Raw genomic sequence first — 17,214 nt, 5'->3', positions numbered from 1 at the left:
TTTTTGTTTGGTGATCGCTTCCTTTATTCTCATTCCCGTATTGTGGGAATCATGGGTGTTACTGTAGGAGGAAATTAGATGCTAGTCACTTCTTAACAGGCCAAAGAGTTAACGAATAAATTTCAAATTATCAGTCGCTAAATTGGTGTCCTAAAGGATATCGTATCATTCGCACTATCCAGTTATTGTTGAAGAAATGTAAAATGGTTTCCGTGTTTACTTAGCCTGATGTAAACACGCGGGAGGTTGGGAGAACACGAGATAAGCGTAGGAAACCACTCCGCTTCGCGTCGTGGTTTCCTACGCTTATCTCGTGTTCTCCCAACCTCCCGCGTGTTTACATCAGGCTATATAAACACGGAAACCATCACAGGACGAAATTGCAAGAATCCGTAAACGGAAACGTGGCGGAAACATGCAACTCCATGTTTCCGTCATGTTTACCTAAAAGTGGTCCGGTTCCGTTGTATACGCAGCAACGGAAACGCGAGAAAACGTCACGAAACTGGTAACGGAAACACAGGTTATCCGTCGTGTTTCCAGAACGGTTTAACATGTTTCTGCCACGTTTCCGTTTACGGATTCTTGCAATTTCGTCTTGTGAATTTTACATTTCTTTTATAAAATAACTGATGATAGAGGAACGAAAACCGTGTTAACATACGCTCATGTAAATGGTTTTATGGCCAATCAGAGCGCGCGTACTATTTGATTTATTTTTATAAAATAGCATTCCAGTAAATAAATGAAATTTCTTGTCAGTGTACCTAGGTTTGACTTCACTAGTTAAGGTGATTCCTCAGTATTGCACTGCACATCCTGTGCTGCGCATAAAAATTACTCAATTGACCAGGTAAAAAGGTACGACGATTTTCAGCTTTTGAACGAGCACAGTGACCGATATTTTTTATTGCATAATTTTATTATATAAATTATCCCCTTTAAATTGGGGAAATAAAAAAAAAAATAATGGAAGGGGAAAACCCTTGCTCCCAGCTACTACAAAATGTACCATGAACCGATGACTTGCGGTGAAATGACGGACGTGATTAGTGTCAGTACAGGCATAAATAAGGTAAATTTGGTCTGTCATATCTTTAAAACAAGAACGGTGACCCATCTTTTCGAAACAAACATGGGTAGTTGATTTGTTTGATGACTTTTTTCTGAGGAATTTCCTTAATCATATATCGATTTGGATTCAAGTTTTTCGGGCCTTATACGACAGAAACAAAGAAATTCAAAGCATTGGGAGTAAATTATATCTTTGAGCCGGGAGCTTTACTCTGCTCGATAGGATCTGGTGACTAGAGAATGGACAATATTATTTACCAGCGTTTTAGCCAACGATGAGGTGAGTACCGGTAATCTTTTAGGAATATACCACACTTGAGGATTTGCTTATTTACGTCAACATAGTGAAGCTGGTTGTAAATGGAAATTTTAACGCCTACTTGCTCCTCAAGCTGTTTTTACGGTGAAAAATGATTGATATTCGCATTCAAACTAGCCAATCAGTGCACGTATTCACCTGGGGTCATGAAAAGTAGACGGGGATAATATTCTAAAGAAAATTATCTTAAACCCTTATCATTTAAGATTAATATACTTATCCTCCACACTGTTCTCTTAACATTTTCTTAAATGCTAACGAGGAGAATTTGTTTAACAATCGAGAGCTTTTTTAACCCCTAAGAGTGAATGGCATCCAAGTTACCCTTTCATTCTCATCCCTTAATCACTCATTAAGGTTACAAGAATTATAGAAATGATCACCAACTAAAGAAGCTCTTGATTGTTAAACAAATTCTCCCTGTCATCACCTAAGGAAATATGAAGAGAGCAGTAAGGAGAATATGCATACTGAAGTTATGGTGTAAAGAGTTAGGTTGGTGATTGTTTCCTTTATTCTTGCAACCTTACTGTTTGACTTGGGTGTGATACAGAACAGAGAAATTTGATGCCAATAGCTCTTAGGGTACAAGTGTCAGAAAAAAAAAAAGGGTCAAGAGAAGTCAAGGGTAGCAAATTGATGCACTTTGTTCAATCATGAAACAGAAATACATCAGGATCATTTTCAACTGTAATTCAATGATTAACCAAACATCAGTATGAATATTCTCCATACTGTTCTTTGAACACTTCCTTAGATGCTGACAAGGAGATTTTGTTTAACAATCACGAGCTTCCTCTGTTGGTCACTTTCTCCATTTCATCCTTGTGAACTTAATATTTGACTTAACGTGCGATAATGTAAAAAGAGATCCGAGGTGGTAGAGTTGAGAAGCAAAACAAGAGAGAAATTAAGTATGTAAATAGTAAAGAAATGCATATATTCAATATAAAGAACAAGAGATACACCAGGATCATTTTAACGACACTTTTAATTAATGATCAACTTACATTTATCTTCATTTCTTCAAATTAAAGCGTTTGTGTTGCAAAATACATCACTTGGATATTATCAAAGATACATACACAAATATTGTGATACTTGATTGTAATCAATCGTCATTATTTCATGCCATGCTGCGCTTTCAATTAAGAGATTTAATTATCAAAGATACATATACACAAATATTGTGGTGCTTGTTAAAATCAATAGTCATTACTTCATGCCATGCTGTGCTTTCAATCACAAAAGTTAAATAGTACAATCAGGTAAAATTTGAAGCTAGTTTCAAAGGTTCCTCTGCTGGACATGGAATTTAGCTTTCATGCAAAAGCTTCCTTTTTCAGATTTGTCTTACCATATATCTAAAAAAAATAAATATTTTAAAAATGATTACAACATGTACACATCAATAAAAAAATTACATCTTATGTTGTCAGTGTACACGAAAATAGATAATAATATATTTAAACGTATAGAAGATGTTGTAAACAATGGAAAGTCAAACTTGAGCCTTTTTACTAACCAAAGCTGTCAGTTCTGCTTTCTTTTTCAGAAAAAGGTACAGCTCTTGTAAAAGTCTGTTTAAGTCTACAATCATTAGTAACTTCCCGTCAAAAATATTCATACAAAATGAAATTTCTTAAGCAGCAGCAGAAAAGGTTCTGATGCTGTATTTGGTCTGGGGTTTGATGGGACCAACACTGGCTGACAGTGAAACATATTAAAAGCAAGCAAAGCAGAGAGAGCATTTAGATCTTCATAAACATTATGAAATTTCTACAGCATAAAAGTTTCTAATGAAGTATCATACCAATAAAAGTTTTAGTCAGTATGATGTATGAATGTTATGAGATGGCTGATACCTTTAAGTTCTCAAACCCCCTTCAACCCTTTCCAAAATTATCCCTTCCACTCAGGAAGATTAAAGTATATAAAAATTACCCCACAAATTTAAAGCTGTCTAAGAGCTGTAAAAATATCTGTATCATGTGCAAGTTAAGAATCAAATGAATCTGATTTGATTTTTTTTAAATGATACACTTGTCACCAAGATCTTGGTTCAAATCCAAGCCTGCAACATAGCAGGGTTTACTCAAAGTTTTGTAAGGGAATATTTGCTAAGGATGTGCATGATGATGTGCACTGGGAAAGCTGTCTGATGCAGAAGGTAGCTCAATTTAGTTTTCTCGAGAACGTCTCATCCTTGGAGGTAGCCTCTTGTTGATTTTTTGTGGAGGACACGGAGCCTGAAATGAACAAAAACATATGATTGCCACGGTCATAGGATTTTAAGATCCCTTGACTTTTCCCTGAATTTATAATTTTACAATCTTGTGCTCTTAGCATTTAACCCTTTAACCCCTAAAAGTGATTAGTACCTAATTTCTCACACAATATCATCCCTGAATCACACATTTAGGCCACAAGAATAAAGGAAATGATCACCAACTAAAGATAGGCTTTGTTGCTAAACAAATTCTCCTTGTCAGCACCCCAGGAAATATATAGAGCACAGTATGGAGAGTTTGCATACTGATGTTTGGGTGTTTTTTTATTCTAACTGTTGATTTTGAGATAGCAAACTGCTGCTTAAGTTTAGTACAAGTAAAATTAATTTATTTCAAGGTATAATTTACACCTTGTGCTTTCTTTGAATATTTTCCAACTGGGAAAATTCATATGCCACAGGAACCATGCACTCTCAACACACATGCTCAGAGTAAAGAAATACACACCTTAGATACTTCATATTTTCACAAGTGGCATCACACATGGCTATACAGTCAAACATCTCACTCTTTGGCAGCAAAGCAACTCGAAATCTCTTCTATTGCACTTATGAGATTGAAATCAAACTGAGTACCTACTTGCGGAATGTTCTGCACATTAGGTATTTGTTGCTGGTAGAACATCAGTGGGGGCTGCTCTTCTGTAGAAAAACAAAACCGACCAAAATGTATAGAGGAGAACTCAATTGAATTAAAAAATGTAGGCAATGCATGAAACACACAACAAAACTTACCATAAACATACATATATCCCCCAGGTTGAGGGAGTGGATAGGAAACCTGCTGATAAAATAGAGGAAAATTATCAAACAGAATTTAACACTTTACAATCACCTGAACTATCCCCATATAACAAAGTTAGCATATTTACGAATTTTTCAATGAAGAGTGGGTAGATATTGTCAAACTTATCCCAAAGACAAAGTCCAAGATGTTATTTAGCAATACTGGTTGTGTGAGAGGCAAAAAATTTGTCTTGTATTAGAGTAACCAAAGGATATATGGAATAAAGTTTGAAGTGACTTTTAATGCAACATCTTAAATTCTCTGTGTCACAACATTTTACAAGACAATTTGAAAGGAGTCTTTAGCTATCACGAGTACTTCCTCTGAGCTTTTTCCATGAAATCCAATTACTTAATTATCATGCACCTTTTGTTTTCAAGTCAGTGTTTTCAGTGTTATTAGTCACCTTACAAAGGTTTTTTTTTTAATTTTTGCAAGATATGGCATACTTTTCAACCAATAAGAGAGTGTATATCTCTAGAATTATTTTACAATATTAACAAATATGGCTCATCAATTATTTACAAATTAGCTCCACGGCCGTAAGCAGTACAAGTCCTCACCTGACATGGGTGTTGATATGTATACTGAAAGAAATTACAGAAGTATAAAATGTCAGAAAATTTTGTAAAAACAGTGTCACAAGCCCAAGGGTATCATAACATTAAAAAAGAAAAACCACCACATAACTCTCCAATGTTCAGCTTTTGAAGAATTATGAACCAGTAGCTGGTATTTCATTATACTGCGAGATAAAACAGCCCAATGGCCAGTTGTGTTGGACTCAGAGCTGAGAGGTATGGCTTAACCCTTAACTACCAAGATGAGATCATTAATTCTCCCCTCAAGCCGCGATTTCCTTTTAACTTTCTACAAGAATTTGGCGTTAGATCAGGAGACCAACCTCTACCTGACAAGCTTGAATATCCTAGTTAGTTACCAGGACATTGCTAAAAACTCAAGGGGCTTGCTTCTCCGAGGTCCCAGTAACTAAATGGGCCTGTAAAGCTGTTCCATTTTGATTCAAGATGAGGTTTTTTAAATTTAAAGTTTTCAAATAATACAACTGAACCATTGGCTCATGGAACAAATTGTACCTATTCTTTAAATTTTTATATTAAAAATTTGATTTTAAATTTGGCATCAGGCTCATAATAATGAATAAGGGACATTTGAGAAACAAGCCTCAAGTCAGGTTATTGTATGGTTCTTAGCCATTACACCCTGCACTATCACAGTGTCTTTCTCTAGCCAAGAAGCCAGGATTGTAAATCAGTGTAGTGCAACTGTCAGGGAATACTGAACAAATGCTGAGGAACTGCTGGGGGGAGGGGGGGGGAGGAGAGAGAAAGGGAAGTAACCCTATGATGGACTGGCATCCCAATTGGCTAGAAGTAGTGACCTCCTTGTTACACTTTATGAGACTGAAACTGTGATAGGCTATGGCATAAGCCAAGTTTTCCAGTAAGTTTTAAAATCCTTACCTGTGGTGCTGGGGACAACTGACCATCAGAGTATGTATATGATGGAACTGGATAGTAATAGTCTCCTTTCATTTGTGTGCTGACTAGAGAAGAAAAATAAAAATCTTCATTCAGAGATCTAGAACTATCACAGTTTCTTTAAATTTATTAACCAAAGTCAAATAGAATTGCATTCATTTGTTTTTTTTTTAACTCCCAAAAAGTAACTGGTAAGGAGAAATCATGCTCCCCTCCCAGCCAAAGAGATGCAAAGCTAAACCAAATCACCAATGAATTAAGGGTTAGGTTCCTAAAGAAACTGTGGTGCTACATTGATGGGAAAGTATAGCAGGGTAGTTTAGTGTTATCAACTCAGTTGATAGTGTAAATTTGCCACTGCAGAGATTAAAAGCTGATGTTTTAGTTTATGTTATCAATTCATGTTATCAATTCAGTTGATGATACTAAATTACCCTGTTAAACCAAATCACCACTTTTGGACTTTCATATTTGCCATATTTCAAGCAATTTGCTTGTGTTTATTTTGGCCTTTCAGTTACTTGTATTAGGTTAAATTTTCCTCCTCTCACTGCCCCATGTTCAACCCCTAAAACCTCAAGATCTCATTAGTAATTCTCCTTTCTGTCTGCCAAATGACTCATAATTGACATTTTTCTTTATTCTCATCACTTGTCTGCATGATATTGTATAGAATGATATAGAAAGGACAAATTCTGTCTTGGTCACCCACAAGAGTTGAAAGGTTAATACACACCACTGTACAACTGTTATTTATGAGAGAGGCCAAAAATTCGCAGAGAAACTTTGATAAACCCAAAGAATTTGAATCGAAAAGAATAATATGCAATGAAACACTCACAAGTAGAACAATTCTCATCATATTCCACTTACCCACCACAAGTTCAGGTGATTCGGGAGACATTGGTCCCTGGAAAAAAAAAAAAATTAAAAGTGAAATGACATCAGTTTGGGTTCTGATTTTTTTTTTTTTTTTTTGCTCTTTTAGCACTTAAACTATGATATATAAACAGTGCTCATGTTCAACTCAAAGCTTACCTGTTTCTTCACAGCAGGTCCTAAATTGAGCTTTTTATTACGAAAAAATAAAGTTCCCTGCAGAACAAAAGTAATCAATTGCTTTTAAAATTTAAGAAAGTAGCCTCCGTCCACTCTTCCATTTAACCTTCTCACTCACAAGATCTCATAGATGAATTTCTTTACTTTCTACCACAGAAGTTTTATAATGTTTGTTTTGAGAATCTGTTATTGGGTCAACTGATATCTACCTAGTTGTTATCTTTCTTTAATCACATGACTTGTCTGCTTGATTTTGATTATTTAACAGGAGGAGAATACTGCCCTTGTCACTCATGGGAGTCAACTCTAACTTCCAAGATCTGATTGTTAATTCTCCCCTCAGGTTATTACACATTTCCTTGTAAATTAGATATGAGAATTTGGTGTTGGATCAATATTAACTTCTACCTGATCTATTTGAGTATTCTCATCACCTGTTTGCTGGATAATGTACAAATATCAAAGAGAGAAGTTACATATCAATCACTTCTAGGTTTTGAAAGGTTTTAAGGTTAAAAGAGCAAAACAATTTGACTTCCTTTTGTTAGGTTGTCAGCAACTGATTATTTTTCAGCCTTTTCCTCTAACTTTGCATGATTTACATACTTAATGTGATGGATTTAAAAAGCATAAGCCAGGGCACAAAGCATAATCAAGATAAATAGGGAGTCCATGCAAAGAATCAGAACAGTTTGACTTCCTTTTGTTACGTTGTTAGCAATTAATTCTTTTTCAGTCTTTTTCCTCAACTTTGCACAATGGATGTGCTCATTGATTAAGTGGGAGGACAGAATGGGAAAATAACTGGCTTGAGGTTGTAGAGGCATGAACCAGACACAGTAAGGTGCATGTGTCATGTCAGACCCACATAATCTGCCTCAACCAAACTCAGTCAAATAGTTTTTTTTAATTCAATCATGACCCCCATCTCTCAAAGCATTGTTACGCAAGGCTTAAATCTAAACAGGTTGCAAATAAATTCATATCAAAAAGGATGAGCTGGACGATTACGTAACCATTACAAAACAATAGTTTCTTATTCAAGTCTTGCAGGTACAGCATGGAACTACAAATGTAGTGCAAAATGTGACAATATTATCTTGTTTCTTTTTCCCTTCTCAGCTTCAGACAACAACAGGTATTCATGATCTTGGAAAACGCACCAGTGAAGAGTGAGTGCAGGGCTGGACAGTTTTATCCAGAATGGCCTATGTCAACCAATAGGTCGTGCAAGCGTCATCTTTCTCTTTGTGGTTTCCTATAGCATTGCGTGCAGATGCTGTGCACTTTGTGTCATAAATAGTAACCATGCTACGGTTGAATTTCAAAATATTTCAAACAATGATTCAGAAATAACTTTTGGTTTAAAGTGAGTTTCAGGTAGTTTGGTCAAATTAAACATTGCGTGAGTCAAGCTTTGCAGGTCACATCCCAAATAGCATTATGTTGTGGTTTAGGTTCTGAATAAGAATTACTCAGAAATAACTTTTGGTTTGGGACAGCTCTTTAGCACTGGAGTTTGGGAAATTTACACTGTCCTGACTTTGATACAATGGGCGCCAGCTGGTCAAAGGTCATTGTGGTTGAAAAAAAGTTCCTTTCATTAAGATTCAATTTTCTCTGCTTAGCACCTGACCAACTTAAACTGAGTCAGACACAATAAATAAGGACCTTTTCATATTATATTCCTGAACATTTACAAAGGTGTCCCGAAAATATTCCCATCCTTGTGAAGAATTGAAACAAACACATCTACCACCACAATTGAAGATTTAAGCCAATAAACAGGTATTCATATGAAATGTCTTGCATTCTCATTAATCACATTGATTAAAAGCTATATTTTCTTCAAAAATGTATACACAAGAAGGCAAATGTTAAAAACCAGACATGAGAAATTGCTCTTCAAAACAAACTGGTTTGAAACTAGGGTTTTCTAGCTCCACCTCTGGCTAGCTAGGCACGCACATTCTTGCTGTCTTTGGAAACAATCACTCTAAAATATCTTACCATCTCTGTAACATTATGAACATCTTTTTCTGAGGCAAAAGTGACAAATCCATATCTGTCAGGCAATAAGGAAGAAAAAAGTTGACCATTACAATCATGCATCAAAAGGATTAATGATCTGTTCTGAAAATATTTCACAACCCTGTAATTCATTATTAGACTAAGGGCTTGAAAGCCAAGGTCTTATATGAAAATCTCACTTTTCCTTAACATACAGAGATGCAAGAACAGTTCACAATTAACCCAAAAAACTCTCACAAACAAGATTTAAAACTTTTGTTCTCATTGTGCATATTTAATAAAACACAGATTTCTTACAATTGAACCAAGCAATAAAAAACTCACCCTTTGGAAACATTGTTTTCATCAAAGATAATTTTGGTCTCTATGACATGTCCAAAATTGGAAAAATAATTGGCTAATTCATGAGCAGTAGTCTGCAAAATAACATCACAAAAATATTAATCAAATGTGATGATTACACAACACCAAACCATGCCTTAGGAAGAACCAAGTTATTTGACCTTCATTTATAAAAGCAGGCCAATCAGTTGATTAAGTTTGCCATAAAAAGCAGCACAATCTCTGTGTACATCACAAATTACCACAAATTTGAGTAGGGTTAATTAAGCAGACTTACCTGCCTTTTGTAACCAATTTAAAAGAAAAAACACGTTATCGTGTTTAGTTAAGCAGCTTGTTGCCTAGGTTAAAAGCGATTAAGTGCGACCCATACATTACATTAAAATGGGCATCATCCCAGGTGTAGTATCAGGTTTATTGTTACTGAGAACCCTCACTGTCAGAGTTTTATCAAATTAAATACTCTGATGTTAATAAGATTTTGCCCCACCCCTACCCCTCCCCCCCCATCTCTGGGAGCTGACACCCAAACGCTTTTACAAGCTTAGTTAAGGACAGTTTAAAAAAAATTAAGCCAGACCTTAAAAAAAAAAAAAAAAGAAAGAAAGAAACTGCACTCTCAAAAACCCATCTTTACTACTGAAAACAATAACTATCCACATAAACCGAGATTTCCGCTAGATCAGAATGACTAATTAAAAACAAGCGTGTTAAAATTCGCGCGCCTCCCAGGCTAACAAATATAACATGCTGGTGTCTGGCTGTGCCGAGCTCGCTGGAAAACTCGGAAGTTTAACGCTGTAAAACATAGAAATTGACGATTTAATTGAAACACGGATCAAAATTACAGTCGTGACACATAAGAGATAAAGATGAAGATAAAAACTCCAAAGCTTTCTATAAGATAAATCGAGAAAAATTGCACACTCCACATTTTAATGTGGATTGTTGAAAATTAAACAAACACATTGACAAATTCCGCTACTATACACAAATTTGCACTATTTTTTTCCCTCTTAATTTTTTTTTCCTCTCCTTTACAGTCGTAATTTCCTTTGTATCAAAAGTTCATGGCGTAAAACGAGAAAAACAAATAACAGGCTATTGTGGCCGGATAACCATACCAAGCGAGTCACGTTCGCAAAATAATCGTTGCATTTGCGCGTTTGTAGAAAACACCGTCGGTGAAGCAATATGACTGAAATTAGGCTTAATCATGACAGGACTCTGAGTAACTTTTAAAAGGTCGATCTACTCTACAATAATGTGGAAACACAATTGTTTTTCTAACTCAAGGGGCCTTCCCGCGGTTTATTTGGACTACACGGTAAACATCCGTAGAATGATTGATCAAATGAACTTAATCTTCCCCAATAATTTTTTAAAAACACTCATTTAGGATCAGTGTTGTTAGAGGATAAAGTCAGTAAGAAAAACAGCTTACATTCACTGGTAATCCTCCGACAAACAATCGGTTGCGGAAACGTTTTCCGAAGAGATAGGTCGAAGAATTCTCCTGGAAGACAATATCAGAGAATCTGCGGGTTATTCACGCACAATTATGTAACAAACTGTTATAATTCCACTATTTAGTTTCGATTTTTTGCCGATCTTTTCAATTAACCTAAAAGCTTAAAGAAAAACGGCAGTTGATCAAAAACAGAATTTTCTGAACTTACAACAAAATATGAATTGCCAATGAATGGATTTGAGTAATTACTGTATGCAAGAAGGGCGTTTTAAGTCCAATCTGAAAAACTTCCTACATGCAGATTTTTGACCGCAGATTCTCAGTAGAAATGTTGAGATATTCAAAGGTTGTACAAGATATTGTGTTCTTACCATTGCTGAATAGAAGTTGAACGAAGGTATCGTACTCCGCTGTTCTACAAGTGCACGTGGGAAATGATCTTACCGCAAATGTCAAAGTTATTTATACCCCAGCCGGGGTACACGTCATTAATTACCTAATTTCACGCATGTTACAAAAACAAGGGGACAAAGTCAACAACAATTGACATTTTCCCAGCGGAACAAACAGCTCGACCGATCGAACAATACGATTCAAAATTGGACAAACAAAGGTGTGAGCTAAATAGTAAGCAGTTCTCACCACACCAGTTTTTTTCTTTTTTCCAGGAAGAATACGACCATCTTTTAAACGGAAGTACGAGTGCTGGAGTTTCAAAGTGGGTGGTTTGGCTAAACTTCAGAATACCCCGCAACTCATTTACATGTGTCGGGAGGCTTTGAAGATCGAGGCATAACACAATAGACGCTATTCTTATTCAATGACATGTAAATGAGTTGCGGGGTATTCTGAAGTTGCTCCGGTGGTTTTACTGGAAAGTGAGCACATGGTTTCGATTTGATAAATCAGTGATGACGGCTTGAAGCTGTTACTTTCAAGACGTGCAACTATCGCCAAATCACAGCTTCTATAGATTAAATAGACCGCTTTACTAATTTGACAGCAAAAACCAAAACATTGACCAGGATAAACGGCGTAAGAAAAAAAATGATAAGTTAATTATCGAGATTCTACCATGTCAAGGATACGATGTTTATATCATTCATCATATTAAAATAATTGCTTAAGGAAACGTGTCATTTTAAGGTCAAATTCTGGACCCAAAATGCTAAAGATAGGTGCAAAAAGGGGACACTTTTTTTTATAAAATATTGTGGGATGCTTTGTTTTGAAAGCTTTTGAATGAATTGACATTTTCACTCCAGTCTATCAAGCGAGTTAAGGAACTGTAAACAAAGATTTACTATCCCATCTATCAAGACTATCAAATGAAATAGTTGTCTTGGGGTATTATTTTTCCCACGCCAGAAGTGTGATATTGAATCCTTACGGCCAAATTTGAATGTTTACAGGGCGGAGAAGCTTCATTGAGAAATAAGTAGAAGGCTATTTCAGAATAGAAGTGAACTCAATCGCAAACTGCGGCTGTTTGTAGCAAACACCATTGATCCGCAAATGAATCCCCTCAGGAGTTTTATTTCACAAGTACGAACAGGAAAAATTAAGTTTTTTGAGAGCAGCTTAATCATGACAATAGCGTCTAACTAGTTGAAATGTATCACTTTCTACTCACGATTCACGAAGAACTTTGTTTTCTTTATTTATTCTCCGACTGACAAATATGGCATGAACGATGCGCCGAAATTGCTCGCTTGAGAAGGAAGACGCAGTATTTCCGGTCGCCGCTGCTCTAAGCGCAAGAAGGGCTATTAACTTGTAGCTACTGCGAAGTTGATGAAAACTTAGAGAGTTCATAACCGTTTTAGAACGCTAAGCCCCCACTCTCTACATTTTATAGCATTTTCTAGGAAATCCGAACTTCATCTCATTATCACAAACAATTCAACCGTCCGTAGATGTTTGAGAGAAAAAAATTAATTAAATAAAATACAATCGGTAGCATCGTTCGAACAATACATTCTCACTTGTGTCGTCTTGCAGTTCATGACTATCTTGTCATCAAGATCGCCTTTCGGGGTGGCTATTCCACATAACACCTCTACCTTTTTAGTCTCCTAAAACAAACACTGATGATCTTATCTTCTTGCAAGATTAAACTCTGATAATCTTTGACATAACACAGTGCTGGGGAGAAATTTTCAAAATTGCTTCGGGCAGCTGCTTTCCCTTGCTAATGCCTCACGCAACGGAAATTTATGTCTACTATTCACAAGAAATAACAATAAAGATCTCTCGTGACAGGCTTGATGACCCCAAAAAGGGGCGTAAGACATTTTTTACCATCTGCACGAAAGCTGTGATTAATTTTAGCGCGAGCCAGTTAACTTTGGTCTAGCCTGGGGCGTTCTGCCTTCGATTTCGCTAAGACGCACGAAGGCCTTTTCTTCGGTACCTTAAGACCAAGACTTGAAATAGGTCAATGAGGTCTGTCGCGATCTAAAAATTGTTCTGGCTGGATTTCCTCAACGCGTGGCTTATAAGAGAACTTAGCTCTATCGCCATTACCACACAGAATTTTAACCCTTTCCACCCTGACATCAGTATACATATTCTCCATAATGTTTCCATACATTTCATTAAGACCTGACGAGGAGAATTTGTGTAACAATCAAGAGTGTTCTTTACAGATAATCATGTCATTTATTCTAGTGATTTTAATGTGTGATTCAAGGGGTAATGCTGTGAGGAAAAGTAGATGATATTCTCAGCATTAAGAAGCTTTTTGCTCCTTTTCTGGCACGCGCAAGTGGGCGCAGTTTTAGCACTTTTCATCGTTCAAATTTGGCGATAAATGAAATCGACGCCTCTCAATTCCTCAATCATACCAGTTCATCACCAAAACCGACGTCTCTGGTCGAAAACACATACGGTGATAGGAAAAATTTCCTGCTTCTTCCTGTCAACTATTTGACCATCCCCATCCGTTTTTTTTTAGTCCCTCTTGCATTATACCGTCCACTTGGTTGCGTTGATCCTGATCCAGTCCTAATTAATGTGAAAGAGGATATTTCCGGCTAGATTGTCAAGAGTCTTTCCTTGTCGTCGACCGCAGTCCTGTCAAGATTATCCGCACTCGGACGATCAGACTACCCGATTAACAAGGTAATGATGTATTTCCGTTCAATGTAGGATTGATCACATTTCGTCGAATAATCACCGTAGGACGAATCATCATCCTATTTTCTCGATTTTATATGCTAGAATTCACATTAAGAGATGGAATGCGAAATGTTCCTTTTTTTTTCCATCCAATTTGAACTCTTGTAGTGTAACTCCAAATGTCTCAAAGCCCCCAAAATCCAGATTTCAAATTAAAAATTCGCGTTCCTTCAAACGTTTAACACGACCTATGTGGCCAAATGCCAAGGTCTTCCCTGTCTCCTAAAATAGTCCTAAGAACGAACAGTGAACCATTAGGAATCGATAACCCATTTTTAAAACCTCTTGGAGGAAATTGCGAACCCGCAACAAAACTGAAATAAGGGGAGATGTCATGCACAGAAATTCCTAGAGAGGAAATCCATTGGGAAGCGTTAGAGCTGGTAGAGTTTTCCCGGAAATATTTGGGTATGTTGTTTATTGACTCCTCGGCCGTCACATACTGTGGAAAAGAACAAAGGAAGATCCAGTTTCCTATCTTACTTGTTCGTGCCTGCGTCGAATCCGCAAATTACTATTCCGATGAAAATTAGCCTTAAAAATAAAACGCCAAATGAAAGTGTCGTCCCCCGCATGTTGGGCCTAAAGAAAACCCTAACAGACTTTAGAAATAGTTTCAGAGTTTGGTATACGAGCGAGACGCCGGAATTTTCAGAAAACTAAATGCATTGAAAGTTACTCGGTATTCCATAGGTACCGCGTCGCTTCACAGAAGTGTGCAGTTCCGAGTGTTTTAGCGGAAGGTGCTGCAAAGGGTCCGGTCTTATACCGCCTATTGTTTAAAATTAAGCGGTGCTTGTTTGAGCTTTACAAAGCTTCCACGGGCCGCTTCACCAACTACCCTGAACAGAGCGTGGGAAATACAGTCCGATGGATTATAATAATTATAATGAAATAGCAGTAATCATAATAGTAGTAATCCACTGTATTAATAGTGGAATATCTCAAAGATGCAGCATGTATTTCGGTTTTTATTTTTCAAGCCAGGAGCGTAAAGGAAGCTCAAAGGAGTCAATATGCCACTTTTAAGCTTTTCCTCGGCGACTTTTCTAGTCTGCGAGCAGGCTTCAAACAGAGAAGTTTTTTGAGACTTGGACCGCAGCCACTAGAGGCTTTACGCCCTCATTTTAGCATTAAAAAAACAATGGCACTGAGCTGATCTCAGTGCCATTATGAGTACCGCTTCCACGATGCTCGGCTGGCGAGCAAAGTGAGCCTGCAAGAGCCCGCGGTATGGGTCCAGCAATGTCCAATACAAAAAGTACTGCTTTTGCCGAATCTTTTCCTGACCTCGCTGTTCGTCGCACGTGGCGCGGTACGGATGAGAGTCTGTTTGCAGGCCATGATTTTTCAAATGTTCTGTTTCACAAGTTTGGGGGGAAATAATTTTTACCACAATTGACAGTAGTGTCGCATTCTGATCGGCCACTGATTTGTCGTTGTCGTTAAGAGCACAGACAAAGTTTCTTGTTTCAACATGTCACACAATGGTCACGCACTGAAAGGATTGTTTTATTTGACGTCGATATATTGTAATTCAAAACAAATCGATGGTGGTTTAGCGTGGTCTGCACTCTTGTCGGCAACGATTATCGTCATCACAGTGGTCAAAATGTTGCGGACTCACGAGGAGCTGCCACTACCGATTTTCTACTACTTTTTCACCCACGGAACATTAAAGGGAATGTATTAGCCTTATCTTTCTGAGTTTATTGACATCTCCTGCAGCACAAAGCCAGTCATGTTTTTGAGTAGGCGAATCAAAAAGCAAACAAATAAAAAACACTTAGAAAGGAGAAACAATACTTAGATTGATTATTTAAGCCGATTTTGCAGTGGTCATTCGCTAGTGTAACAATGAGGTTGTTCCTAAACTTTTCCGCTGGGATGAAGCATGTCACTTCGTCTGATGCGATGCGCGAAGTTCCGATCAGCTTAATGGATACCGCAAGCCCTTGATTTGACAAGGTAGAAAAAACGCCATAATGGTAAGAGGTTGACGCATAATATTTGGACCTTCAAACTTAAAGGATTTTTGCCATGTGCTAAAACACAGAGGATGGATTCGGAAAAATAGAAGGTGGACGATGCCCATTGCTAAGGATTTAGGTCAAACTTTTCAGTACGCTAGTTCCTCAAGAGACCGCCAATTGAAAAGTATGCGAGGAGCTTAAGTGCGATTTTACTCTTGTGCGTCACGCTTCCGGTTGCATTCAAGCGAGACCCTCTCAAGGAAGGTCCGATATACGCGAGACCTGTCAGAACTCTTCACAGTTAGGTCCATCACAGCTGTGTCACGCCAAAAGGAAATCTGAAAGCGAAAAGTTAAGAAAATGGATGTCATTTTTCTTCTTCTTTGCTTACTTTTAAATTCATCGTGTCGCTTGATTTGCGGAATAGAGAGACTTCCCTCGAATGAGGCTTCAGTGAAATCTACACATGTCACATCAACGATAAATTGCGGGCCACCGAAACCATTTCAGAATAATACAGAACTGAAATGGCGCCCTGGTGTTCGGAATCAAAGTGTATTTTTACCGGGAGAGAAGGCTGTATTTGTTTGTAAGAAAGGATTTCGCCAGATTGGTTGGCTACAAACATTGACTTGTCAGATGAATGGCAGTTGGTTGCTTCGATTGTCAAGTATTAAGGATGACTTTAGATTAGGTGATGGAACACATGGTAAGTATGTTTATTTAACTTGACTACAATGCTACTTGCGATCTGTTACACACAAGCGGTTGAGACGAACTTCAGCCTTAGTTATCCTATATTTTTTTACGGAAATGTGGAATAATTTACACGAACAGTTTCTAAATTCCATAGTTATTGTATAAGAGAAATTTGATCCTTGAAATGATACCGAAATACGAATACTATGTTTTCCGTCACGACAACACTTCCATACAGCTAAGATAAAAGGTCTAACCAAAGAATCAAGAATGAAATCATCACTGCATCGGCAATTTTTTCAGCAGCAGTTTAGAAGTATTAGAATTATTTTGTCACTGAGAAATCTTTAGCAAGTTTAGCTAAATATTCGAATGGTAAGTTTCATTAAAGTTATAATTTCAGATCTGAGTGGTTAGTGTGTTGATCACGGCTTGCATATTTTTTGCCTTATTTTGGCGTGTTTACATTTCCTTAAAAAAAATTCGA

At 37.1% G+C, this 17,214-nt stretch overlaps 2 protein-coding genes and 1 long non-coding RNA gene across 12 annotated transcripts in view; 2 read left to right on the top strand and 1 right to left on the bottom strand.

The window, feature by feature from the left end:
• The first annotated feature begins 1,322 nt into the window (after nucleotides 1-1,322).
• On the top strand, nucleotides 1,323-8,827 carry LOC149051012 (uncharacterized). Its single transcript, XR_016183347.1, has 3 exons — nucleotides 1,323-1,354; nucleotides 7,300-7,374; nucleotides 8,154-8,827. It is a non-coding gene; the product is annotated as an uncharacterized LOC149051012 (long non-coding RNA).
• LOC113670091 (protein boule-like) lies at nucleotides 2,367-11,762 on the bottom strand. Of its 10 annotated transcripts, none has more exons than XM_089195260.1 (11): nucleotides 11,247-11,761; nucleotides 10,849-10,920; nucleotides 9,387-9,478; nucleotides 9,042-9,096; nucleotides 7,011-7,067; nucleotides 6,846-6,882; nucleotides 5,955-6,037; nucleotides 5,034-5,057; nucleotides 4,419-4,467; nucleotides 4,260-4,325; nucleotides 2,367-3,642 (listed from the first exon to the last, which is right to left on the bottom strand). In XM_089195260.1, the coding sequence occupies exons 1-11, from the start codon at nucleotides 11,247-11,249 to the stop codon at nucleotides 3,569-3,571; spliced, it is 612 nt and encodes a 203-aa protein (XP_089051386.1). In that variant the 5' UTR covers nucleotides 11,250-11,761; the 3' UTR covers nucleotides 2,367-3,568. The 10 variants fall into 10 exon arrangements, with proteins under 10 accessions (XP_089051386.1, XP_089051391.1, XP_089051390.1 ...); XM_089195265.1 differs by having other exon boundaries at nucleotides 4,260-4,342; nucleotides 4,420-4,467; XM_089195264.1 differs by having other exon boundaries at nucleotides 4,264-4,342; nucleotides 4,420-4,467; nucleotides 11,247-11,760.
• A 4,130-nt stretch (nucleotides 11,763-15,892) lies between these two features.
• Nucleotides 15,893-17,214, top strand: part of LOC113670090 (uncharacterized) — a 3,750-nt gene continuing 2,428 nt past the window's right edge. Inside the window, exon 1 of the mRNA XM_027186176.2 lies at nucleotides 15,893-16,737. Within this exon, the coding sequence (XP_027041977.2) occupies nucleotides 16,389-16,737 (349 nt within the window). The 5' untranslated portion in view covers nucleotides 15,893-16,388. The remainder of the gene's footprint in view (nucleotides 16,738-17,214) is intronic.

This window comes from Pocillopora damicornis, chromosome 2 (genome assembly GCF_964200805.1).
Source record: "Pocillopora damicornis chromosome 2, jaPocDami1.2, whole genome shotgun sequence".
NCBI classification, from domain to species: Eukaryota; Metazoa; Cnidaria; class Anthozoa; order Scleractinia; family Pocilloporidae; genus Pocillopora; species Pocillopora damicornis.
The sequence above is the reverse complement of the archived record's forward strand: the minus strand, read 5'-3'. Positions and strand labels throughout refer to the sequence as shown.

Coding starts and splice junctions, on each gene's coding strand:
- LOC113670091 (XM_027186178.2), bottom strand. Junction 6,883..7,010: donor GACCTGCTGTGAAGAAACAG/GTAAGCTTTGAG, acceptor TTTTTTTTCCAG/GGACCAATGTCTCCCGAATC. Junction 5,058..5,954: donor AGTTGTCCCCAGCACCACAG/GTAAGGATTTTA, acceptor AATTTCTTTCAG/TATACATATCAACACCCATG.